At 37.4% G+C, this 26968-nt stretch overlaps 2 protein-coding genes and 1 pseudogene across 3 annotated transcripts; all 3 read right to left on the bottom strand.

The window, feature by feature from the left end:
* Positions 1–8661: 8661 nt before the first annotated feature.
* On the bottom strand, positions 8662–21636 carry LOC113715565 (cleavage and polyadenylation specificity factor subunit 3-II-like). Its single transcript, XM_027239795.2, has 13 exons — positions 20991–21636; positions 20616–20799; positions 20466–20538; positions 20117–20234; positions 19573–19646; positions 19033–19169; positions 17613–17676; positions 16694–16759; positions 15180–15249; positions 12215–12319; positions 11430–11571; positions 10516–10615; positions 8662–9690 (listed from the first exon to the last, which is right to left on the bottom strand). Exons 1-13 carry the CDS (start codon positions 21013–21015, stop codon positions 8905–8907), a joined length of 1944 nt encoding a protein of 647 aa, XP_027095596.2. The 5' UTR covers positions 21016–21636; the 3' UTR covers positions 8662–8904.
* Positions 21637–21765: 129 nt separating this feature from the next.
* LOC113715566 (uncharacterized) lies at positions 21766–26775 on the bottom strand (annotated as a pseudogene). Its single transcript, XR_011822954.1, has 2 exons — positions 26367–26775; positions 21766–25798 (listed from the first exon to the last, which is right to left on the bottom strand). The product of XR_011822954.1 is annotated as an uncharacterized protein (transcript).
* LOC140004417 (F-box/kelch-repeat protein At3g23880-like) lies at positions 23878–25772 on the bottom strand. The gene is made up of 3 exons (XM_072070131.1): positions 24673–25772; positions 24014–24068; positions 23878–23967 (listed from the first exon to the last, which is right to left on the bottom strand). The coding sequence occupies exons 1-3, from the start codon at positions 25770–25772 to the stop codon at positions 23878–23880; spliced, it is 1245 nt and encodes a 414-aa protein (XP_071926232.1).
* Positions 26776–26968: the final 193 nt, after the last annotated feature.

Below are 26968 nucleotides of genomic sequence, written 5' to 3'. Positions count from 1 at the left end.
TCGGTGTTAAACATCTTCCATTCAACCCATGAGATTTAGTTCTAAGAAAAAACTTGGTTAGTCGAATTGAACCTCAAGGTAAGCTAGCTCCGAAGTCGGAGAGGTCTTACTGAATTGTTGAATCTAACTGAAGCGGCTATTGCAAATTGGCATACCGAAATGGCACTCTTGTGCTCAGAACTTGGCATGCCAAGAATCTCAAATTGTATTATTCATGAAAATGCCAATGACTCTAAAATATTTCAGTACCTTTTAGTCTCGACAACAAGACTGGAGCAGTCTTTGGCAAGAGGAGATTGGGTATTGATTATGGGCACGGGTCTCGCTTATTTTTTTTTGATAAAAAAGCGGGTATCGATTTTAATGAATATGAAAACAGACTCTTGGAGAGGGAATTTGAGGACAGAACAGATCTCAATGCTCGCATAAATTTGTTATTCGAGAAAAGATCTGAGCCTCATACCCATCCCATGAAGGAGGTGGTTAAAACAGAACGTTTAAGAGATATTTTTGAAGATCTTGTGACAAATGCGAAAATATGTGAGGATGGACTTTATAAGCCGTAGTGTGATCAACTTCTAAATCTCAGTACTCAGATGCTAAATAAATCTGCAAAAGGTATAGAAACCTACGTGACTGTAGAAATTTATACGAATTCAGCTACAACCCGCGGTTGTCTTAAAGGTCTTAGGAGACATGCAAGAATCCTTGTCTGGGTACTGAGTAATGCAAGAACCCTTGGAAGGCTTCATTTGAGGTAGCCTTCATTGGCATTGAGCATTTTATTGTTAGGGTTTAAGTCGCAGGTTTACAAGATTGACAAGGTGCTTGAGGACGGTTACCTTGGCTCGGTAACTCTAATTTGGTGGTTTCCATCACCTCGGCCCGAGGTGATGTCGACTCGGGTCCCTAACGCAATATCGAACTCCCGTACATTATTAATCACCCCACCTCACCACTGCGCAGATGTTATCAAAGCCAGTTCATCCCTAAATATTACGAGTGACGGGTTATCAATAACTATCAGTTAATGGGAAGCCACATGATTACTTTTTATTGAAAAACCACGTGCCTACATGACAGAGAAAGTAGATGACAGGTGCCGAACCTGTGCAATAATAAATACCTACTCGAGAAAAATACAGATTTTGCATATATCGGTGAGTAGGGTCGAATCCACAGGGATTGGGGATAATTAGTTTCTTCTAGAGTTCAAAGTATGGGAGGGTTCTTGGATTAAATGCTAACTAAATAAATTAAATGCGAAAAATAATTAATTAAAGGAAATAATTAAGAGAAACTCTAGCCAAGGGTACACTTCAGAAATGGTTCATGCACTGATCATCGATTCACAGATAATTCCACATTTATTAATAGACCAGTTATAGTTGTCTCGCACGCGCTAAACAACCAACCCTTCCTTAATTTATCGATAGCTAAGGTACGACCGTTAACTATTTCTCTAACCAAAAAACAACCCTAGGTACGACCGTAGGATTTAATTTCTAGATTGCATTAATAATTAGAAAGACCCAATCCTAACTAACAAACACGCTACGAGGGTTTGTTTAAATTAGATCATATGTTCCCCTGACATAAATCCAATTACGCCAGTTGCTACTGGGATAGAGATAACGAACAATTACGGATTCAATTATCCCTATTTAGCAAAATAGTCTATGTGAATAATTAAATAATGCGCATCTATTCAATCATTCACACGAGCTATAACGGTTAAAGGCAGGAAACATATGAATACCAATAAATGGAGGAAGCAATTAAAATAAATTAGATCTCACAGTAATTGTTAAACCAAATCTTCAGTTGCCCCCTTGACTAGCAGTCGGAGGTTAGTCCTCCATTAATGGAGAACAACCATGCGAAAAACCAATCTGAAGCTTACAAAATTCTCCCTGGCCAAATCGGCCAAGGAAGGAATATAAAAAGTCGGCTCAGCCGTCCGCCTCAAAAAAGATAGGAAATTGTCCCCTTAAAAGAAGACGTCTGACCCCTAGAAAAAGGAAACTCCAGCTAGTCTAATTCATACGTGATTCTGGCTTTGTTCCTATTGGCCGCTGAAAAGAAAAGTAAGCTTCCAAGTCCTTGACGTTTTGTAGGATTAGAGTTTTTATCCTCTACACCTCTGCGGGCCACGAGTCTTGTGATTTCCTGATTTAAAGTCAGCTATTCCACTCATTCTAGGAAGCTTTCCACGTGCACATAATCCCGAAAGTCCGGCCAAGAAGGCTGGAGTTAGGCGTGGGCACACCTACTCATCAAGAAGTTCTCTGAAATTTGATTTTAAGCACTTTTCATTCTTTCTCCTGAAATAAGCACAAAATACCAAATATAAGTAGAATTCGACGATTAAAATAATATTTGGCTAAAATCAGGGGGAGAATAATTATAAATTTAACAACAAATTATGACCTATCAATTTCCCCCACACCTAAACCATGCTTGTCCTCAAGCATAAGAACATAAATCAATTAATCAAATTCAAACAATGGTATTGCTCAAATCGTCTATTGCCAAAATACAATTAAAATACATGTCAAGTATTAGTGGCAATTTGCAAGAAATATCCCTCCAATTAGCTTTCAAGATCAAGGACTCTTTCAATTTATGACTAACTAATCTAAGAATATAAAATATTTAACCAGCATCCATAAGCAAATGGTTCGACTATTAAGCAAAATCTCAACATTAAAATTCATGAATCAGCGGGCTAACAACTCATTCACACACTTCCATATTTTTCACTATTAGCACATATTTTTTCTAGAATATCCCCACACATGAATGATGATATTTTTTTTTTTTAGGGGGAACGCTTAGTTTTTAGCCATTCAAGCGTTTTGGCGCGAGCTCCGACATTGGCCATATGAAGGAGCCCGGTTATTCAGCCATCATCGCTTAAAAACCACATACTCATAACTATCGTCGCGTTTTGACGCGAAAGTCGATATTTGTGGTGAAGACTCCCGGTTACTAGGCAACGATACTAGCGGAGTATAGCCTAATACTATTCATAAATAAGCACCAAAAATAAAATTAAATACCACACAAACCCGCTTCATTTCTTAAGCATGGAGAACTAAGATTAATAGCTGAACCAATTTGCACAAAAAATGCTAGACAAATATTTACAATACTTAGAAAAATTAACCAAAAAGTGCAAAAGTCACAAAACCTCAAATATTCACCAAAGAGATACCCTTAAAATCAACCATGTCATACTCAACACCTTAAAGTGTAAAATCTTAGCAATAGAAAAATTTGAGACATCTAACCATCGTTTATTAGGAACAATCACAAATAAGCACAAAGATAGGCATAAATTGGACAAAATTCGACAAAGTCAAACAAAAAATTCCAACAAAAATGCCTACACTTGCACTTATTCAATAAAAAGCCAATATACTACCCCCCCACACCTAAATCACACATTGCCCTCAATGTGACAAATAAACAGTAATAGCAAGGCGAAGGGCAACGGGACTTCCCTGAATACGTGGTGGAAGGTCTCGGGCGGCTATGGAATAGGTGGGAACGGTGGAGTGAAAATGGTGCTACGGTAGTGCGCGGCAGTGAAAGATTGTAGAGGGAAGGAGAGCTTCGACGTGCGTCTTGATCCAGGCGAACTAGAGTGCAACAGAGAACATCAAACCAGCAAATACTCACTGGTGGCTCCAATTGGGTCAAATGCAGGAACAATGTAGTCCAAAATCGCAACAAATGCTCTAAAGATTTAGCAATTGAAATCAAAAGGTAAAATACTCCCAGCAAGTCAATTAGACACCACCAACAGCAATAAGCAATGGAAGTGGCTCAGTAGCCTTCCAATTCAACAAACAAATGAAGAAAATATCCAACCAAAGGCACTTCAAGGGACGCAAGACAGAAATCAGCAAAGTAGAACTCAAGTGATACCAAAAATAACCTCAACAAAGCAGTGAATTCGACCAATTTGAATACGTAGAATACGGTCAGAAATGCCTCCCAAAGATCAACAGAGAGCGACAAAATTTGCCCATCCAAAATCTGTCCAAATGGCTCCAATTGGACAAGAAAATACACAACTCAACCAACCGAAATTAGCAAATAAGCCAAGAAACAGTCAAAACCAGAAATAGCAGTTCAGAATTTGGACTACAACTAAAACAAAATGTTTGGCAGTTTTCAATCAAGTAGCCCACCAACTAGAACCAAGTATCAACAAATGTAGTTATAATACCCCAACCCGTACCACTGGTGCCCAGACAGGAAAGAATTAAATTCAATGGCAGCAACTCAACCGCAAGAACTTAAACTTTAAAATTAATCAACCAGTACCACTGGTGAGTCACAGGGCAAACGATAAATCAAACGGCCAACAATCGAGCAACAATTAACCTCAATTCAGTTCTAAATGAACCCAGAAAATGCTCAAATCATCTCCTGCGTTATCCAACAAATTTACTCAATGAAATCGTAACCATCAAGATCCCATCAACATCAAGAAATTGGAATCGGGGACCAGAAAATTATTTAAGAAAAACCTGGCACCAGGGAGGTTGGGATGTTGGCGTGGCTGAGGTGGGGGCGACCCTGAGCTGGTGGAAGGCAACAGGCCCGCGGGCTGGGCTGCGGCGCTGGCAGCGTGCGACAGTGATGACTGGTAGCGGTGGTTGTGGAGCTCGAGCAGGCGGCGGCGCGGCTCCTCAGCGAAGTGGACCGTGAGGTGGTCTGGTTATGGGCGAAAGCTGCGCGCGAGGGAGGAAGTAGGAGGTTGACCGCTGGTGGAGATAGCCGACAGCAGTGGCGGAGGAGGGTAGCAGACAAAACAGGAGGAAAGCTGGAGTGGCGGTGGTGGTGCGGCTGTCGCAGAGCTCGGGCAGGCGCTCATCGCCGGCGGCTCTGGTTGAAGGAACAAGAGAAAAGGGGAAAGCAGGGGCAGCGGGGAAGAAGGAAGAAAGAAAAGAAAGAAGAAAAGAAAGAAGAAAAGAAAGAAGAAAAGAAGAAAAAGAAAATAAAATGGTTTTTTTTTTTAACTAGTCTTACCGAAATTCTCCAAAAATTGAAATTGCTTTTGTAAAAAATTTATCTCTTTTTTTTTTTCAGAATAAGGAACCTCTGGCCTAGGCGTGGGCACGTCTAATTGCTATAGAGCCCGCAGATCCTGAACGAAAATTCCTTTCCCTCAAGCGTGACCACCTGGCGTGGGCACGTCTAACTGCTATAGAATCCGCAGATCCTGAACGAAAATTTCCTCCGTCAGGCGTGACCATCTGGCGTGGGCACGTCTAACTACTATGGAGTTCGCAGAACCTGAGCGAAAATTCCTTTTTCTCAGGCGTGACCACTTGGCGTGGGCACGCCTAACCGCTAATTCCCTGCCACCAAACAACAAATCACTAAATGCAACTAACACTTAACAAAAACTCCAAAAACATAAGAAAACTAAAATAAAGAGCCTTGGGTTGCCTCCCAAGCAGCGCCTTTCTTTAATGTCTTTGGCTAGACATGCTATGCTTGTTTACGGAGGATAAAATCTTGTGGCTCGCTTCAGTGTTTCATCTTCAATGTGATCCTGGTAACTCTCATAGATGGAGTAATCCTTGAGCACACGAATTGCGAGCTTCCATGGACTAGTAAATGGTGCTAAACAAGTCAACAATGATCTGCATTCTCCACTCACTTCTCCCTCACTTGCATTTATTGGTTCAAGATATTTTGCCATCTCCACTCTTAACTTATTCCTGTCATGAAATTTTAAATTTTCTGGTATAATAAAATCAATTTCAGTAACAGGAGTTAAAGAATAGGAGTCAGGAAAGTATTGATTAAGGAGTGGAGAAGATGTCACCGCATTTGGAGATCGTTCACTGGATTCATTCACTTGGACGGGTTGATATTGGGGGCTCATTTTCTGCACATTAACTTCCTTTTCAACTGCATCTTTAGATTCGTCTCTTTGAAGCTCTTGCAGTTCCATATCATTTGACCGGATAATTGCACTCTCATCTTCCTCAAGGCTAATGTTGATTTGTGAGGGCAATTCTTCAAGGTGAGAAGCTAATCGCTCTATCCTGGATGTCAATTGTTCCATTTGATCTGCTAGGTTACGCCTACTCACTTGTGTCTCCTGATGAAATTGATATATATTAGTAGCTAATGATTCAACCATTTCTTCAAGAGACATACCTGACATAGATGATGATTCTGGAGACTCATACTGCTGAAAATTCATTGGCCCTGTTGTATAATCATAACTGGAGTTATCCCACCATTCTTGATCATACCCGTTTGGATTAGAGTTATACCACGTTTGAGACCAGGGTGACAAATCTCCATAACTATTGAGTGGGACACTCAGATTATCTTGATACTCGGGGCACATACTGGTTGAATGATCCCTGGCATAACAAATTTTACAGGTTGCATCAGCCATTCTTTTTCTAATAGAGTTTACTGCCTCTGCATGTGCGAACTTAGCAAAAAAACTAGTCTCATCGCCTTCCCCGGAAACAAAATCCATTATATCACCAAAATACGGAGTGTTAGAAGCCATAAGCTATATAAAAAAAATTAAAAATAAAAATAAAATGAACTCGAAAAGAAACAAATTAAACAGGCACCAGTCCCCGGCAACGGCGCCAAAAATTGACAGGTGCCGAACCTGTGCAATAATAAATACCTACTCGAGAAAAATACAGATTTTGCATATAGCGGTGAGTAGGGTCGAATCCACAGGAACTGGGGATAATTAGTTTCTTCTAGAGTTCAAAGTATGGGGGGGTTCTTGGATTAAATGCTAACTAAATAAATTAAATGCGAAAAATAATTAATTAAAGGAAATAATTAAGAGAAACTCTAGCCAAGGGTACACTTCAGAAATGGTTCATGCACTGATCATCGATTCACAGATATTTCCTACCAAACTGACTTGATCGTCCGAGGTATCATAGGGAAAAACCCCCTTCTCTCATTTCGGCCAAGTGAGATATTACCCAAGGTCACCTCGCTAAAGAAGAGACTTCATTAGGTTAGCTCGACTACCTATTCAGAAATAACCTATTTAATATTCAGAGCTGAAAATCTTTTATTTATATACTAGAATTCTACACCTTCTTTTGACTGCATCAATGAAAATTAAGTAGTGGAAAAATGACAAATATGCTATTTGTGTGTGTGTGTGTGTGTATTTTTGTGCCATCAGAATTCGGGGTCTAGGCCATATTTATTGTGATAAGTGTAGCTAACTGAAATCAGGAGTGACTGAAGATTATCCACTGATAATCCTCAATAGTCACCCGTACCACTAAAATGTTAAAATCAATCAAAATGCAATAGTTCCAAATTTCACTACAGTTCTATCATGATCGTATGAGGCTGGATAGCCTAATCTAAATGAGGAGAAACCTTTTGAAAGGGATGATAATATCCCATAGTAGCATAACTACAACGGAACAACTGCAAGATTAGCGTTGCATGGTTCTTGATATCCTACAAAAGTTGACGATGAATCCATTAAATTCTTGAAGAGTGAAATAGCATCTTTGGAGCTTTGTTCAATACTAGCATGGTTTCTTCTATGTTGTGCCTTACAAGAGGTGGGTCAAGTTTTTAGTTGTTACGAAAAGTTTAAATTTTAAAAGCAAAAATTTTCTCAATTCATGGATGAATGATAATATTTGAACATTATTGATAACCATTTGCCTAGCTATTGAAAATCAAGGAAAAAAAAAACAGATGGGAATAGGCATTGTTGCAATGAAGGAAAATGATCAACTGCTAGCTAAGTGGGCAGTAAAGGAATGTAGCACAGGGAACAATCTAATGGATAATGTAGCTGCCATCAAATTAGCAATGATAAAGGCAAGGGAGCAACAATAGAGGAGAATTCAAATAGCAATCACACAACGACAGCTTTTGAGGCTGATAGAAGCCAAAAAGGCTACTGATATTCGACTTTATCCTCATCTAGAGGACATTCATGATCTAAGTTCAATGTTTGTGGAATGCTCATTTGTATTAGTTAGGGAGGAAGTTAGGAATAGCATAGGTAATCTCAGTCTTTATGTGCTAAGCATATCTTTTGATGAGGAATGGTTAAATCTTCAGTGTCGCAAACACTTGTATAGTTCAATTTGACCCTTTGCTCATTAAGTGTATATTTCTTACACAAGCTAATATAATCAATTATCGTTTCTAGACAAAAAAAAAAAAAAAAAGATAGGTCCACCCCTCTATTTTATGTGTTCATCACGTGTCTTTAGGGTACCAAATAGAAATTTTTTTTTAAAAATACCCTCCTTATGTAAGCATTTACCATGTATCCTTAAGGTACAGAATAGACTCCCTCAGGCCTCAATCAGAAAGAAAACAATCGGCCATAGTGCTGAATTGTATAGGCTTCTATATAGTTCAAGTCGACTGCATGCGGTTCCTGATTGTGCTTTCTTTTAAACACTTAATTTCTGTAATGAAACAAAATATCTCTCATTTTCCCCTCGAATAGATTCTTTTTTTTTTGGTTTTTAAGAGAGCCTTGTTCTGTTGTTTTGAACGCTTCACTAATCCTTTGAATCCAATCCCAACAGGTATCATTCCTTCCAAAACTACGTTCTCTTTCATATCCTTCAACCAATCGATAGAAATTTCCAATAAGACTCGACGTTAGCAACCTCGATTAGCAGTTCATGTTTATTAAAGCTTTAGTCAAAGCACAAACTGAATGGAAATTCTTCTATTCTGAAACGTGTGTTAACACGTATGACATAGCCGCTGAATGTTTCACCAGTGGATTGAGCATGATAGGCTTGATCTTACACTATCAACCAACTATACAAGGTGTAACATCTGGACTGATGAAGCCAGATCCAAAGCCGTCCTTGGAGATGGTATTAAAACTTAGCACCTTCAGCACTTGTTCAACACCAGGTTCTTCATAAATGAAATAACATTCCGAGCAAGCTTCTCATCTGCTCCCGACCACGTGCAACAAAAATGAACTGCTTCATATGTATAATCAGGACCATCATTCATCCTGTGAGGGCATTTTTCCTTGGAACACACGGAGACAATAAATGATTCAATTTGAAGATTCTGGTCCGATTCCTGGATGGTTGCTTCAGAAAAATTGTTACTAAGCTTCAGAAATAGTTGGTGCAGAAAAGGCAGAGATTCTTGTGACACAGGATTCAGTTGTTGTTGCTCATCCATTTTGGTGATTCGCACTGGAAAACAAAGGGCAAACTGGACATCATGAGTTTCCAGTCCTGATGTATGTACAAGCTCTTTCAGGTGTACAATCTTTGGGTTCTGGTGTTTCCCCGTGGTTAGTATGCCTTCAGCTACTCTGTCATCACGTACCCGTAGCACAGGCTTAGAAATCATGTCCATATCATCTGTAATAAGATTCCCTCTTGATCTTTCTGTGACAAACTTGAAGTTTGGACTCCATGTGCTTTTAAGGAAAGCGCTTGATGCATCAGCTTTCACATAGTGAGTAGAAGGGATGCTCACAGTCTCGTTATTTGCAGGAACATGGCATTGCATATCAAAGTCAGACTCAATTTTACCTTTGAGGGATTCCATCTTCGGCTTTTCACCATGTACAAGAATCACATGCTTTGGTGACAGAAATTTGATGAGATCCATAATTCCCTTGGCATCAGTATGAGGACTGAAAGACAACTGATGAATCTGGAAATTGCAGCAAAGACGTTGGCTATCTTGTATACAGAAATTGCTTTATCTATACAATATTAGCAAAGAAACATCTTGTGCTAAAACATTCATGCTTCTTCGAAAACTTGAGCACTGGTCTCTATCATTTGATTCATTAACTTTCTGATGCACGTAAGATGTGATTGATACATTGTGCTGTTCATGGTTTCTGAACAACAACCAAAATGCTTTCAACAGAGCTCAATGCAACTATTGGACAAAGAAGCTCATTTCCTTGGCTGGCTGTCCCTAGAATAATGGATGAAGTTCGGTGAAGAAAATTACGGTTAATATTTTCTACAGTATCTTCAGACAGAAGATAATCAGGAGTCAAACTTTGGGATGACTGGTATAGTAGGTGGCGAAGACACAGGGACCAACATAAAGCAACAAGGTTACAAACATTTTCATATTTAGATGTTTGAAAAGCACCAAGTTTAATTGGCAAAGAAAATAAATTGCTACATCAATGACCAGTTATGTCTGATTCTTCTAAGTTTGTGGGTCTTTCGTTGGTTGGAACATAGATAATTAAGAAACATAAACTTCACCCTTAAATTTCACATACACAATGGAGCACGAAATCCCACAAGTGCATTCAGATTTAATAAACTTCTACGGAAACTCACAATGGAATGTAGCAGATTGAGCTTAATTGACATCAAAATCAAAATGATTTATCTATTCAAAACCAGTAATCAATCTCAGCAGAAAAGGATCCACTCATTAAAGTATTGAAAGAGAACCTTGTCATATATATGTTATCAAAAGAAGAGCAAGCATCAAAAAGGGGATAATAACCTGGCATCGCACATCAATTTGGGTGTTTTGATCTATATTAACTTGGGTTGGTGTTTTAGCTGACATCAACCGGTGTCCAACTGTCCCAGCCACACAATACCTGGCAACAATCCAACAAAAGAAAATGCATCACAATGGTTCTTACAAAATAAAAGCACCACATATACTGGGTATGATTAAGTTGAGACATTGTATCACTCTAAGCATCGCTTTTTGTCGGTCAAAGTTAATATTTTGTTCAACATGCATCCAGGCCACTCTCTCTCCTCTCTGTCCATCCTTGTACTTGCCTGTGTTTATAATCTCAAAAATAAGGTGGCATTATTAAGAAAGTAATGCTACAACACCTAAAATAAATAAAGAAAGGGAAAGGGGCACTTGGTTGTTCGAAATTGACTTACAAGTAACTAAGTCTATTCTTCAAAAATATGAAGCATCTTAAATATTTATACTACATAAATATTTCTTTGCACTTTGCCCTCCACTTTGCTAAACTGAAAAGATCTTAACTTCTCAAATTATGCCAGAGTTCAAGTCAAAGTGCAAATGTTACTGTTTAAAATTTGTCTTTGTAAAATGCAACATCTAATGCAAGCAAGAAAAAGCCAAGGATACTTTAAAATGCCTTGAGAATAATACAGGACAGAATTCTAAGTCAATCCATTGCATTTTGATGAAAACAATGAAACAACACAGAACTCGATAGAAGTGATTTAAAAGGTTAAATGGATAGTGATTAGAAACAAGATTGCTCTTAATCTAGGATTTTAAAAAAGGAACATTTGCTCACTCTACAGGAGCTTTCTAAAGTTGTGAACATTATTCTTATAATCATTTATGCCAGCCTTCCCAATCATTTAAAATAGCAACAAGCAGCTGTGTATTAGTTTTGATATGGGGGGAACAGAGCATACCCTGGCAGTGTGATGAGATTCACTTCATCTGGAGCCCATTGCTTGAAAACTTCAAGTGAAAATCCACCACTTATCATTCCTGGAGTAGCAAAGAGGACACAAGGCCCGGGAGCATTTATCAAGGAGCACTCAAACTTGCAGACTGTAAAATCCAAATTCAAGAAAATAATCAACACCTTCAGTAGGATCAATGCATATATGAGATGCTAGTGCAGTGCAATCAATATGGGCAAAATTTGGAGAGCTAAAAATAATTACAAAAATCGATTGAGCAGCTATTTTTAGAGACTACGCCACCAGAAGTCCTCCTTTACTGGAAAAATACACCTCAGAAGCATGAAGTAGGAGCAATCCGAATGGCTCAGCAAGCCAAATATCTTATAAGATAGTAAAATTGCAGAACAATTGAGAATTATGTTGACCATATTTCTTTGAGATAAAATAAAAGCTTAGCTATTCAATTAACCTAAATTATTTCCCTGAGGGTTATTAGTAATCCAAATGAAACCCTACACCTTTTAAATATCAAACTGCAACAAAACCCTTTATTTCTAAATTTGACATCACAAACACTACTAAATTTATAGATATGAGCATAAAATCATATTCAGCAAAGCATTATAATTTATGGGTCCAAGTCTTTGAAACAAAGAGAGGGACCATTATTCTACATCCCCAAAACTGAAGTCTAGAAAAGACTACAAAGAAAGATTCACTGCCTAGAAACTGTTTGGAAATAATAATTTTCTCTTTCCAAAATGAATCACAAGCAGTAGTGGAAGTACCATTTCTAAAATTGAAAGGATTGCGTGTAGCATACGAATCTTTCACCTTTTGGCTTGTCCAGTTGATCAGAGTTTTATAGTATACATTGGCTTGAATAGTCAAACCTGAAAATAAATGTTCTTTGTAATCAGAAAAAGAGGGGTGGAGGGATACCATAAAAGATGATTTCTTAGCCACAAACATTAACCACAAAGATGCCCGCCCAAACAAATTAACAAGGTATAGTTTATACATTGATTTAATCCCTCTTCCTGAGAAAAATACTTCATTAAGGAAAAACCTTTTACATGCAATTGCTACATAATTGAAGTAAAAAGTAGAAATAAATAAATGGCTCATACACTAGCTTCCTAAGACAGTAACTATTAGGTTGCTGATCTCAAATACTGCAATGCTAGCAAGGGAAATCGCACAAGAAGGCAAAAGATCATAGACAACAGAGACTAACATTGTGTCACTGGCTGTTTCATTTTGCTAGAAAACATGCCAAATGATTGAGCTCTGAAGGAGGAATTCCTAATTAGGTTAAGCAACAACTTAGGAAAATCTTCAACTTCTACTTTAAGGAGAGCAACTAACTTGAAGTGCCCAGGTCTTAACGTGGAAAAGATAGAAAACTATTCCATTATGAGAATTTCATGTTCAACTAAGTTGGATGAAGAAGGAAAATCATCACATGCAACTAATAAATATCTCAATAATTTTAACATCCTGGAGGCATTGTGGAAATCTTATGTCTTATTATATTAAATTCGCAAGTGCACATGTGACACAAACACACACATAATATACTGACACAGCTATGTCAATATGCACCTTCCTTTTCTTTTGTTTTTGTCCTAGCTCCTTTTTCATAACACTAAATTTAACTGGAAGTAATCCTATCAGTTTGGCATTTTCAGGACTCATTCCAGAATGACTAGCTTTTGTTGGATTGATATCTTCATTCCTTTTGAATGGCACATCCTTGGAGGCATTGTGGAAATCTTATGTCTTATTATATTAAATTCGTAAGTACACATGTGACACAAACACACACATAATATACTAACACAGCTATGTCAATATGCACCTTCCTTTTCTTTTGTTTTTGTCCTAGCTCCTCTTTGATAACATTAAATTTAACTGGAAGGAAAATCATCACATGCAACCAATAAATATCTCAATACTTTTAACATCCTTGGAGGCATTATGGAAATCTAATGTCTTATTAAATTAATTTCGTAAGTACACGTGTGACACAAACACACACATAATACACTGATACAGCTATGTCAATATGCACCTTTCTTTTCTTTTGTTTTTGTCCTAGCTCCTCTTTCATAATAATAAATTTAACTGGTAGTAATCCTATTAACATGGAAGAAAGATAAAAACCCCACATACATCCTTGGTCATATCAACAAGAACAAGAATATCTGTAGATAAGGAAACCAACCATACTTGTGCCATCGCGTGCGACAATGATTGTAGAACTTCTAAATCATCTCATCCAGAAGTTTGACAGAATTAGCTTCTACTAATTTCTCTGGGTTGACTAGTGTATGGATGATGGTGAGTAGAAGAATGTCAATATGAACACTTTCCTCTTCAATGAACCACAACATAAAAAAGATCACATAACAGCCAGAAATTAACAAAATCCAATGCCCACTTAGCCTGTTACTGTATCAATATGTGATATAATCTCTAGTTATTTTGTTCTATTCTCGAGTTAATGCATACATTTATGGATGATATCTAGAGGATATCAATTCATCTTTTTAACATTTGCACCTGTACAAAGATATTGGTATTTCAAATAACTAATTTAAATATCAATCATTGCGCATAACTTGGCACTTAGTTTCCTACTTTTGCTCACTAGAGAGTAAAATGGAGAAATGGACCACAATGCATGAAAATAGTCAAATTTACCATTCCTTATGAACGGATTGTGCTTTGTTCTATTTACCCAAACATTTAGGTAGCATACCACTGGCTTTTGTCTATATGTTTTTTAATTGTTCTTTTTTTTCTTTCCTTTTTTCCTCTCCCTGCACATACTACAAGCAAAATCTTCGAGGTCAAGAGAAACTCAAAACCAATTACTACTCCTAAGATCATAAGTTTGTATTCAGTCTCAAGATTTCCAAGATTTTTGAATCAAAAGTAGATCTAAATTGAAACTAGAAATTCAAAATGTTAGAATGTTCATCATCTTATGTGATTCAAGAATGGGAAAAGTCTATGGTTTTGTTGTCAAAATCAATCCCAATCTCATCGTCACTCAATGGTTGCTAATTGCTGTTTGTAAATAGGATTTCTTAAAATCTCTTCCCTGTTGATTTGTTGAACCAGAAAAAGAACCAGAGTTTGGCTTAAGGAGAAGCTGAGCAAGAAAGGAGGTCAGACCTTGGGGGCAAGGAAGGATGCACTGTTAGGGATCGATGGAGGCAGAGAAGCAGTTGTGGCAGGGGAAGAGAAGTATGGGAAGGGTGATAAAGGAAAGGGAAGAGACTAAAGAAGACAGAAAATTATCACCTTTTTGGATTTTTCTATTTTTAGGATTCAAATTGGTAATCAAACAAAACCTCCCTATGCAGTCAGGATTGGAGAATCAACAAAATTTCCAAAATTTTAGATTTCTCCAGTTTTCAAAATCCATACCTATTAATAAATATGGTAATGATTCCAAATCCTAATTCCCAAACCCTCTTATCAAGTGGCTCCTGAGTTGTCAAGCATGAGGTAGTCTGTCAACTACTCACAGATTTTTTTCCCCCTTTTTGGGTCAATATAGAGTGCAAAGACAACTGGCAGACCAAATATAACTAGCTTAAATCAGTTTTGGCAAGCATAAGCTCAGACAATCTTGAGAAACAAATTTCATGTATGTTCTGTAGACATCCAGTCCAAGAGAGATATTAAAAGCCACAAGTTAAATGCCCCAGTATCAATACAAAGAACTTCATTTAAGCAAACCTGCGGAGAAATAGATAGGAATCTTAAGATTCATGCGCTCCCAATAGTCATCCAATAGCATACACAGCTCCTATTTAGCAATGGCAAATTTGTAAGAAGAAAGGTTGGCAGTTGGTAAGTCAGAATAAAGTAATTCAAAACATGTTCCAAGAACAAAAGCTTTGCAGTGATGAAACAAAGGAAAGCATCCAAAATAAACATATACACTTCAAACCAAATACAACATTGTACAGGTCATACAATTTGCTCAGTTCCATGAAGCAGCTTCTAGAATGCTAAGAGAAGGCAATTCAACAAGTAAACTTCCAGTGGGTAAGAAAATTGAAACCTATGAGGGGTGCCAGAGTTTCTAATTAATTGATGCAGGAAGTGATAATTAATGTGAAACTTGGTCTGCTAAATACATGTTGTTAGGTGAAATGAAATTGAGAGCAATCTTGGATTTTGCTTTCCCAACCTTCAACCTACTAGGACAACAGCCAAATCATGCAACCCCCATAGGCACAAACCTTCCCTATATTGCATTGCCAAGAAAGGAGAGACCATATGTCAAAGTAGCTGCATAGCATAAAATGATATCAAAGCTGAAATTTTGGTTAAATGTCTCAAAGCAGTACTGATGCGCATCCTGGCAATTTGGAAAACACAAAGCTTAACAGAACAAGAATGACTCTTTCATAAATCAGGATAATACAAAGCTTAACAGATTCCATAAATCACAACCTACAAAGGAGTTAGCTTCCAAGCATTTTGAGTGGTTAAAGACTTCAAAAAGCCCTTTATGGCTTCTGATCATAACAGTAACGGTATCACAGTCAGTACTTGAGTTTGTCAGTTCACAAGGAATAAAGCAACCACAAATGGGTGTCCCTTTCCCAACACATCTTAAGCCATCAGTTGCTATCAGCTTTCAATATTGTTGATTCATCAATTGGGACAGTTTAAGATCCTTTATGTCAATGTGATTTTTATCAGACTTGCAAGTTCCCATTGAGATCAAAAGGCATATCTATCCATGTCATCCATCATATGTAGGAGGGCTACATGCTGGACACTCCTACCACGACTTATTATTGTGAATGCATTCAGCAGTTTAGAAGTTTTCAGGAGAGTAGTCTCAGCAGTTGTTATTCCTTAGAAAGTGCCATTAGTTGATAGATTCCTCGACTCTGCTTGCTACATGTTCAGTGTCTTATTTTGCATCTCTGTTTTATAGTTTTATTTCACTTTATTCATTAAATGATGAAGATATTCCAACATGATCTGGGACTTAATCAATATCCCTATTCAAAATAATCTACCCAAATAGAAATTATGGGCCTCAAGTGTTAACACAAGTAGGGTGATTCTAGAATTAGATGTTAATATGTTGAGACTTGGGCGAGTTTAAGCAAATTGAATCTTTAACATCCATGTCCAGGCATGTGCCAAGCAAAGAATGCTACAAGCTGAGGAATAATTTTTACTCCAAAGCATGAGAGATGAATGATCTCAGCCTAAAATGTTTTACCAACCTGTGCTCTTCCTAAAGCAAATGAAGGAATCAGCACCTTTCCTCCACAAGCAACACAGTTGTGAACCTGTTAAAATCAAAATAGACATAGTTGAAGATTAAACCAGAAAATGATTGCATTGCATGTCTATTTCTAGGGAATGAAACATCAGATAATACGTGAATTGTACATAATGCAAATTGTTTTTCATGTACATTTGAAGTAGTATTTACAACACAGTTAAATACAGTTTCCTCATCCAGGCAATTTTTAACTTCCTCTTTTCTGATTCCATAGGAAGAGTGAGACATGCAAATTTGATTTACAGTGATCTTAATTTAATTACTTGAATTATGTGCCCAAATCAAGGTTCCTATCACCAGAAAAAGAAGTTGCCGAGACAGGATCAAGAATAACAATCTTTTTCAATTATGTTAAAGAAAAAAGTTTCAAAACAAATAACCATTAGATTCATCATTCAATAAACCATCTTCATTGACAGAAAAAAATCTACAGCAGTAGAAATTGCATGCATGAACAAGGGTTGCCACATTCCACCACTGCCTCTTGTAAAAAGTGGTCAACAATTTTTCCAAAATCTGTGGCAACCAAGACAAGTTTTTTTCTCCCAGACTCTGCAGAGTTGAAACCAAAAATATTATTCCCGTAGGAGGAGCTGAATCAGTATTGTAGGTGAAAATAAAAAATATTTAGAGGTGAAAGTTAATAGCTGAAGTATAAATTGTCAAAACTGAAACACTGAACTTCTGCGAGCATAATTCTATACTAGTAGCATGTCAATAAGGAACAGACATACATAATAGTAGAAATCTCACTGAATGTCAATGGTGAAACAAAGAAACACAATTTAAGAAAGAATGAAACTGCAGCATACAGGAAATTCAAGTGACAAATAGAATTACAAAGTGGAGGGTCATACAGCTTTTAGAAACTCCCGCTCCCGAACATACTTTGATTCCCGGAGTGTTGTTGCATAAGTTGACCTGCAAGAACTTTAGCCCATAAGGCACTAGCTAATAAATTTTATTAACCTTTGTCAGATTCAGAAAATAACTCGTTTTCACCAAGAGAATGCACATCCTTACACCAGCTTGAACATCTCAAATTGTTAATAGAAGTGCTATTCAAGTATTGACAAACAACAAAAGTCACTAAAAGTAATGAGGCAAAATCATAGAAAGAAAATCATTAGCACAAGTTTGAATAACAGGGTCAGTGATCATCCTAGTAAATAACAAATCTGTTACCCATAGAGTCAGCTTAAAGAACTCAAAGCTCTATGCAAATTTATGTGATTAATACTCATCAACTAGTCAAATTAAGGAACTCAAAACAAGAGTAAATTCTTCCGTCTAAATGTCAAATGCAATCCAACTAAAAACCTATGAATTAACAATCTCTTATAAATATCTCTTATAAATATTGAAACTGTAGGGAAATTGCTCCATTGTGCATTTTTCGTAAATTAACATCTCCAATGTTTAAAAGATGAAAGTGGTCTTTGAAAATCTAATGACATGCATGCAACCATACTCCCTAGTCTTGAAAAATTCAATTGCATACGTACCATGATTTTGGTCCCACAGTCCATGTGATTAACAGCAAAAATATGTTTATACAGTTTCCTATAAATTCCATTTAACATAGGTAGCATATTTTTCCTCAGTCAAAATCTTCTAAAATACCATTAGGAACTGTTCTCTCCATCTTGTATTCCAGTTCAAGATTTCACCTCCTGATGCAGGATGAAACAGATGCAAGTAATTTCTACCATCTTGAACGTCCAACCTGGCCTCTATGAGTAAAGCTAGTAAGTCATATTCACTATCGTTTCAATTCTTAAAATTATGCAGAAAAAAGTCCAAAAACGAAAACATGAAATTTTAGGTCCATTGACTTAATGACATAATGATAGTACTTGCATTAAGTGTAACAAAGAATGAACCATTTTACTCCATTTATTCTAAGATAAAATCAAAAATCTATTTATCTTTGGTTCTCCTAGAATTTGTTGTTCCCTTTTCTACCATTTATTGGTTGTATGTATCAAATTTGCATGAAAGCGTAAAATCACAAGAAACACTTCCACTTTTGAAGTGGTCGTTCAGGATAAAGACACCTCGGAAGGGAAACTGACACAAAAAAAATGGGTCTAAGGGAGTAAATTTTCTGCCTCTCACAATCAGATATTAAAACAGCAGACTGTACTTCCATTGACACTCTTGAACCCGACCTAAGAACAAATAATGTGTAAATACATTTAAAGAGAAATTATTAATGAATATCTCTAACATGATGAATTATGTATATGCACACATAAGAAAGAATGGCTCCCTTACTCTGTTATGACAAGGTCCAAATGCAGTCGATCAATTTGAGCAGCTCCAAGATGTCTATCTGCTGTCATATTATAATCCCCAGTGTACACCATGGCAGCATCTCCAACCTTTGCATAGAACATTGCAGCTCCAAGAACCTAGAGCATCTAGACTATTATACAAACAATTTACTGTAGCAAACGCCAAAGCATCAAAAATAATTCTACACTGACTATTGAGCAGTCATAATCACTATGCAAGAAAGACAATCTACTAAATTTAGAAATATACATGCATCCATGTACCAAAATAGTGAAACAATCATTTTGCATTCTATTAGTTAAGAAAATTCATGACAGCTGGAAATACAATAAAATTGATATAAGCATTAACAAGCACACTTAGAAAAGAAAAAAAATGAGAACAGACTTAGAACCATGAAAGACAAAGCAAAATTTGTAAAAAAATACAGGCATTTTTGAATGGGATTAGAAAGTTGTATAACAGAAATAAAAACTACATAAAGTGTTGTATACAAGCCAAGAATAATGAGAACCTTACATGTCCTGCATAATATGCACGAATCTGAAGGTCCTTATCAACTTGCACAGTCTGCTTCAAATCGACGGCAGTTACTGCAGAAGGCAACAAGAAACTAATCATTTTTCATGCGTTTGCATTTGCACAAGACCTCCTTGTTTAGCTTTGACAATTAGCAAATGCATTTGAAAAATTGGCTGGACTACAGTTACAGGACCTCTAACTATCCACAAAAATTAGAGAACAAAACCATTATTGAAGGACTGATGGAGTGGAAGAGGAAAGCTGAATACTTTTCAATCAAGTATTGTAGCTGACAACAATCACAAGTTCTCTTAGCAATCAATCTCTCAAATGTCACACATGAAGTTTACCAACAAGGATTGGGTCAAGAAGACAGAACCACATGCACAATAACGACTACCAGAAAGAAAATGTACTTTTATTGGCACTCTGTAGACACATAAGAATGTTGCTGCTTCCACTTATTAACCACTTCCAATGACCGTATGAATTAAAAGCATACAAGATAAGAAGAATCGCAAGAAAAGAGGAAGACATCCACCTCTCTTCATGCACTCCACAATATCCTTGGAGCTAAACTGTTCTTCCTCTCCCCTTCTGTCAACCATCACTTTACGATAGTCCTCCAGCATCAGCGGAGCCAAAGCTTTTGTAGGATACTGAAAATTATCCCAAGAAATCTAAAATTCCAGACTTGATATCCAATGTCACAAATATCGACGTAATAACATTCCTCGCATCAACATGGTTCTAAAAAAAACCCCTGGTTCATTAACTTTAAAAAGAACCACATAACCAGTAAACTCTTTTCTTGTTTTACACAAAGTTTGAACTCTAATAATTACTTCATTGGTTTCAATAAGGATTCCCAAAACGAATGAGAAAATTACCGTCATGTAAATGGGTCCCTTATATCCACATACTTCAGTGAAATAAGGAAGTGCACCAATATGATCCAAGTGGCTGCATAACCCAAATTCAGTTATTCACTAACCAGCAACTCACACACAAAAACCCAGGACTAATCAAGTAAATCATACAAATGTGTGATAATGATGCAACTGAGGGAGCTAGTAAAATCTTCAGCAGCATTGCGAGGGATCAGTGAGAAGTCAGGATATCGACGATCATCCAGATATCCCATATGCATCCCACAATCAAACATTATTCTCTTGCCGTTTATAGTCACCACCACGCAGCTTTTTCCCACCTCTTGCCCTGCCCCTGATCATCATCACAAAAACCAAATTCAGACTATATAAACCCACAAAACTTCATAACATCAACAACCATTAAGGATCACTTTTTTCCTCATTGGCATTTTATCAAACGAGTTCTGTACAAATCTATAACAGCGCCTGGAACCATTATACTAACGGTCATTCACATGACTGCAGGTTGAGTCAGAAAAGTACCTAAAACGAGGCATTCAATCGCCATTCTACGGCGGTTTATTCTTGCTCTTGCAACACCAGCAGAGTTCTGCAAAACTTAGAAGCAAAAGGCCAAAACCAACTGAAGTTCTACTTAACCACCTATTGGAAAACCAGAATGAATTTGAAACAGCTAAAATTCATGAGCCATACTGCCATGCACCCAATCACAAAACCAAGCAAAAGAAATTGTAGGCGAATTGGTTTTAGATTTGTGATTCTAGTACTTTGCATCAACGTATTCTGTTCCACTTTATATTGATCATGCAACTGTTTTAGATTGTGATTCGAATATCTTAAATTTAAAAGTATTTTCTCTATTTAATATATAGCAGGTGAAAACTAAACTTTTATTGTCCTAATCTATTAATATAATTGGAAAAGTTACGAGTAATCTAATTGATTTTTATTTTAGTGTAGTAGTATTTTAATTAAAGTCAATTTCCCGCTTCAAAATTGCTCTTCTCCACTTGTGAAAATATCTCCAAAATTGCTCTTTAACATTGAAAAATAAGCTCATAGCTCATAATATTAATTATACTGGATAACTACGCACTCACCACATAGGAGTTCTAATTAAAACCAATATAATTGGAAAATTTTACAAGTTGACTATTGTTTTATGCAGTAATATACTAGTACTTTTTAGTGAAAATTAATTTTCCACTTAGAATAATTATTGATCGAAAAAAGTCTACAAGTCAGACAAACTGTTCTAAGTTGCAATTTAATTGTTTTAAATTGAAGTTCTTTCCCATAATCAAGTCGCCAAAAAATGGCCATATATTTTCATTCATGGTAAGGAAGGATTTCTACTAGTCTAATGTACAGAAACAATCCACTAGTACTCCAATTGCTTTGGATGCGGTTCTAGTATTTGCAACCCACTGATTTACACTTTCTCTCGTCTTAAATGAGCAGCAAACATGCTTCAAGCAAGCAAGCACCGTCAAAACAGAGTCTCAAGCATTACAGGCTTTGTAGTTGGTTCAGCACAACATTTGGCTCAAGATTATACCTTTCTTGACAGAATTCCAATCAACTGCTATCTGCAATCATGTAACATGTACTTCTGATTGCATTCATCATCTGAGAGCAGTCCTCTGATTCTCATCTCATCAATTAAACATGAAATAGCAGGTTGATTGCCCTCCGTAACATATCCTCTAATTAATATATCATAAACTACATGATTAGGACTTATTCCCTTTTTCAACATGTCATCAAACACTTGTTTTGCTTCAATCATGAATCCTTTGTTGGTTAATCCAAAAATCAAGGAACTGTATGCAAACAAATTAGGCGGAATACCCTCTTTAACCATCTGTTTCTGAAGCCTGAATGCTTCTACAAGGTTTCCTTGCTTGCAAAGCCCTGCAATCCAAGTAGTGTAAAAATACTTATTAGGAACAAATCCAGCGTCGGTCATTTCTCTATAGACCATCTCAACTTGGCTCAATTCCCCCTCTTTGCACATGCCATGAATTAGGACATTGTATGAAATTTCATCAGCATTTTCTTTGCTAAAATGCAGTTTTGCTTCGTCAAGAAGCCCATTCTTGCAGAGGCCATCTATTAAGGATGTAAGAGTAACAACATCGGGTTGAAAACCTCGAGCCAGCGATTCCTCGTATTCATTCATTGCTGCTTCCACATTTCCAGCCTTGAAATAAGCATGCATAAGAGTAGCAAATATGACACCATCAGGTGCCACTCCGTAATCCATCATAGCTTTTTTAACTTCAACTGCACTATCCAGCCTATTCATATTGCATAGCCCAGATACAATAGCCCCATAAGCAGTGACATCATGCCTAATACCCTGATCATGCATTCTGCTCAAGTACTTCAGAGCATTATCTACATTCTTTTTCTTGAATTCCCCATCAATCATACTAGTATATACAACAATATTAGGTTCAACCCCATCTTCCAACATCCTCGAAAACAAATAAGCAGCCTTTTCCAGCATCCCCCGTTTACAAAAACCATCAATTAGAGCTGAATAAGTAACCACATTTGGAAAAACTGAATTCCTGCGCATATCCAAGTATAATCCCAATGCAACTTCCAATTCACCATCCTTACAATATCCCATCAATCAAAGAAGTAAAGATTTGTAAATTTGGGAAAACCCCACTACTCTTCATATCCTTAGACACCCTATAGGCCATATTAACGTTATTCATTTTACAATACATGTCAACAAGTATACCATAAGTTACAACATTTGGTACACAAACTTTCCACATCAAACTCATATACGCAAGCAACTCTTCAACCGTTCCAACCTTACAAAACCCATTAAACGTTGCGTTAAAAGTGTAACCAAATCAGGCCTAACATTCATCAGCCCACTACAAACTTTCCTCATCATAAAATAAGCATCACCAACATCAGCATTTCTCAAGTACCCATCAATCAGAGAATTGTAACTAACTATATCAGGCAAACAACCAAGTTTTGGCATCAAATTTATCAACTTTTGAGCAGAACCAGGAAATCCCAGATTGCAGAAGTATGAAATGACAGAGTTAAAGGCTGAGACATGAGGAAAGTAGCCTTTTGAAATAAAGGTGACGAGGAGTTTCAATGAGAGGTCGCCGCAGTTGGACCGTGTGAGGCTGTGGAGAGACTTGTTGAAGTCATGGCGGTCCGGAAACTTTCTTGAGGCTTTGAATCTTTGAAGACTATAAGCGAAGAATCTCAAAGCCTCTTTAGTCATGAAAATAAGATAAAGTTTCGGAATTTCGTCGAACATGTTGTGAGCATTATCTGCACCGTTCATTCGGTGGACCGCAGAGGAAAGGCCCTTCCGCGCTCTTTTTATAAGCTTACGGCAATTAAAGCTGCGTTTAATATGCCAATACTATTGCCCTTGAAGACGAGAATCAAACAGCATTATATCAATCACGCCCTCAGGTGGCCCCACCCCAACCATGTAGAGCAAGTTTAGTGACTGAAGAGTCTACATCAATCAGGCCTTCAGTTTCCAATCAGTTAACCTGCCTCCCAAACAACCCAAAAATCATGACTGGAGCAGCCCATTTCGGTGATGATCTAAAATTAAAAAAACAATTAGAAAAAGAAACAAAAATAGACAGTTTCTTTAAGGTATTGCTTCCAGGATTGCCCTATTCAGTTTGAATCTTGATTTAGCAGATACTGTAACATCATCCGTAACTCTCTGAAGATTAAATAAAACGATAAAAACTGACGGAATAGCGGGACAAAGAAATGGAACGAAATTTCTAATAAACATGTTCGACATTCAAGAGAAATACAGAAAGCTTTATATGCCACAACATGGATTTGTTCACATATCTGCAAGACAAAACACGGCAAAACAAAGCCGCAACATAAAACAGAAGAATAAAAAGTCATTACGCTTCCACTTAGACATAAAACAGAGATGACTGTAAACATAAAATTTTACCCTGTTCTTGTCCATATCTATATGTGCCATGCCAAAGCCTTAAAAAAAGATAATATTTGAAAAAAAAAACTAGGAAAATTCCCCCTCCTATATAATCTACAATGGAGAGTTCATTTAAATGCAGTGAGGATGGGAACTTCTCTTCTTCTCTTTTGCAAGCAAATGAGATGTGCTCAGGGTAGGAAGTACTTGTTTCTCTTTTGCACAAAACCTAAACACTCGTGACACCTCTTAACTGAAATCCAGCTTTCCTTGTAAACTATGGCGACTACAGAGTCGTCATACTCACCATACCCATCAAACGTTCGGAATTTATGGCCTGCTGCAAGTGAAATCAAAGTCAAAATCAACTGTCCTCCAACACACCTCTGCAGAAGGAGTTCATCCTTCCAAAAGCACAGACAGAACACGTTGTCAAATCCAGGTCCGATTGAATACATTTTTGTCCAAGTCTCCTTAACACCATACTCTTTCATCACCCATACATCAATACGATCTTCCAGTCCAACATACCGACGATAGATTAGTGCAAGGGATTCTCTCAGAACACCAAGACGAGGAGGACGAATGTTTTCGCCCCTGAAAGAATCAGGCAGCGCAATCTCTTTGACTACTTCAGTGCTCATGTCGAACGAAAAGAGCACTACCCTTCTCCTCCTCCTTGCTACTCTAGGACTTGTAGGATCGAATTCGACCGTGCATGCACTCCAGTGCATGCATCCATTGAAGTATACAGGGAAAATTCGCTCGTCTAGCACACAAGTTGGAAATTGGGCGACTATCTCTCTCCATGAGTCGCTATTCAGGCTGTACACGTTCGCCATCTGTGCAGTTTGATTCTCACCCAATATAACAACTTTGTAATCATTGGCGTTAGAATCATAACCAAGTCCAAGGTAACATCCAATGAACGACGACCTTGGCAGGGGAGGAAGAATCCTGACTTCCTGAAGTGCTGGATTTAGCAAGTACATGCCGTTATCATCTTCTAGGAAAATTAGACCGTTGCAATCACAGATAAGCATAACAGTGTCACCAAAAAAATTAGCGTGACGTGAGAATGGCATGTGCTGCAGATCAGGCTTGGTGGCATCACGAACCGGTTCCAGATTGGAATGGATATAGTAAGAAGCAGAGCGATTGGTATTCTTCAGGGGCGGTCGCTTGAGAAGAAGAGCATAGTTTTTAGCACGGCTAAGATAAATAGCTTTGAATTGAGGGCTGTCGATCAAAGCACACCATGATTTACAGACGGATTTCAATTGCAGGAGCGATTTCACCGGCAAGTGCAGTAGAATATCTAACCACATTTCACCAGGTAAATCCATCGTGCTTGATGAACAGACTGGATAATCTAAAAAAAGACAGACGTAAGAATCAGCTAAAGGAGAGGAAACAAAACAGAAATAAATGGTGGCCAATGCCTGGCCGGGTGTAAGCTTTTGTAGAAAACTCCAATCCACAGATGGAGCAAATCCAATGACGAAAAGGAAACTCAAAACCAGGTAGGATCTGGAAATTTTCCCTTTTTTTTTTTGGTAGGTGTAGGCCAAATTTTATTTTTATTTTTATGTATTTATTTTGCAGAAGGATCGGGAATCAATTGAAAGCAAAGCAAGCAAGCAAACATACAAATCCAAATCCAAATTTATACCGTTTCTGGAAATAAAAAAAAACTATCAAACAAAACTACAAAGATTGAACTCAAATTTATGGTTCGAGGCAGGGATACCCACACAAACCAAGATTTGCACAGACACAGTTACATCCTCTAAAACGTTTTGGTTAGATACCTTTTAACACATCAATTGAAGTGAGTAGATAGTAGATCAACTAGAATTTGTACCCAAGAGAGTAGATCAACCAGGATTTGTACCCCAAAGATTGCAACTATGGAAGCAGATCAGGAAGGATAAAATTACCCCATAAATAAATCGAAAATCCGAAATTTAGAACCGATGCATGGGTAGAGTGTGGTTGCTGCAAGGATGTCTTGGCTAAAATTTCGTTCAAGCGGGGCTTCGATTCGCCGTCTGTTTGATGGCACCAAAAGTTGCAGCTTTTTGTTTCTCTCTTCAACAGTCTTCCTTCCGCACAGCGCTGTCCTCATCTCTTCGCTAGTTTGGATGGGCCCAAAAGTAAATGGTCAGAGTAATCCTCAAGCTGGCAATGGAATCAAAGAGATGGACCCCACGCACTGGTTTTCAGGTATTCATAGATTAACTCCAATCCACAGACAATAACAAGTTCGAGCCCAAAAACAAAAAGGAACTCGAAACCCATATGGAATCCATCCACTGCAAATTACGGAAAAAATCAAATTTGAAACCTATTTGGAAATGTCAAAGCGAAAATTGGCCAATCTTGTAATTCAACTTCTTTTTTTTTCTTTGAAAAAAAATCCACCCTCAACTTTTATTTTGACAAATTTAGTCCTAAACTCAAATTTTATGATTGGCGCCATCAATTATATCAATTCCCCTGCCAAAAAAAAAAAAAAAATCACCAACTAAGGGCAATTTTG

The sequence above is a fragment of the Coffea arabica genome, chromosome 11c, assembly GCF_036785885.1.
Source record: "Coffea arabica cultivar ET-39 chromosome 11c, Coffea Arabica ET-39 HiFi, whole genome shotgun sequence".
Lineage (NCBI taxonomy): Eukaryota > Viridiplantae > Streptophyta > Magnoliopsida > Gentianales > Rubiaceae > Coffea > Coffea arabica.
Note: the sequence above shows the minus strand (reverse complement) of the source record. Positions and strands in the feature narration are given on the sequence as shown.

What these genes read in the sequence shown, in the direction of transcription:
- LOC113715565 (XM_027239795.2), bottom strand. Translation starts at nt 21,015, where the DNA reads ATGGCGATTGAATGCCTCGTTTTAG. An exon ending in TGCATCATTATCACACATTT is followed by an intron (nt 20,539 to 20,615) that starts GTATGATTTACT and finishes TGGGTTATGCAG; the next exon opens with CCACTTGGATCATATTGGTG. An exon ending in AGGGACCCATTTACATGACG is followed by an intron (nt 20,235 to 20,465) that starts GTAATTTTCTCA and finishes GATAATTTTCAG; the next exon opens with TATCCTACAAAAGCTTTGGC.
- LOC140004417 (XM_072070131.1), bottom strand. Translation starts at nt 25,772, where the DNA reads ATGGATTTACCTGGTGAAATGTGGTTAGATATTCTACTGCACTTGCCG. An exon ending in AGCTGGATTTCAGTTAAGAG is followed by an intron (nt 24,069 to 24,672) that starts GTGTCACGAGTG and finishes TTTTAATTTTAG; the next exon opens with ATCATCACCGAAATGGGCTG. An exon ending in TTGGGTTGTTTGGGAGGCAG is followed by an intron (nt 23,968 to 24,013) that starts GTTAACTGATTG and finishes TAGACTCTTCAG; the next exon opens with TCACTAAACTTGCTCTACAT.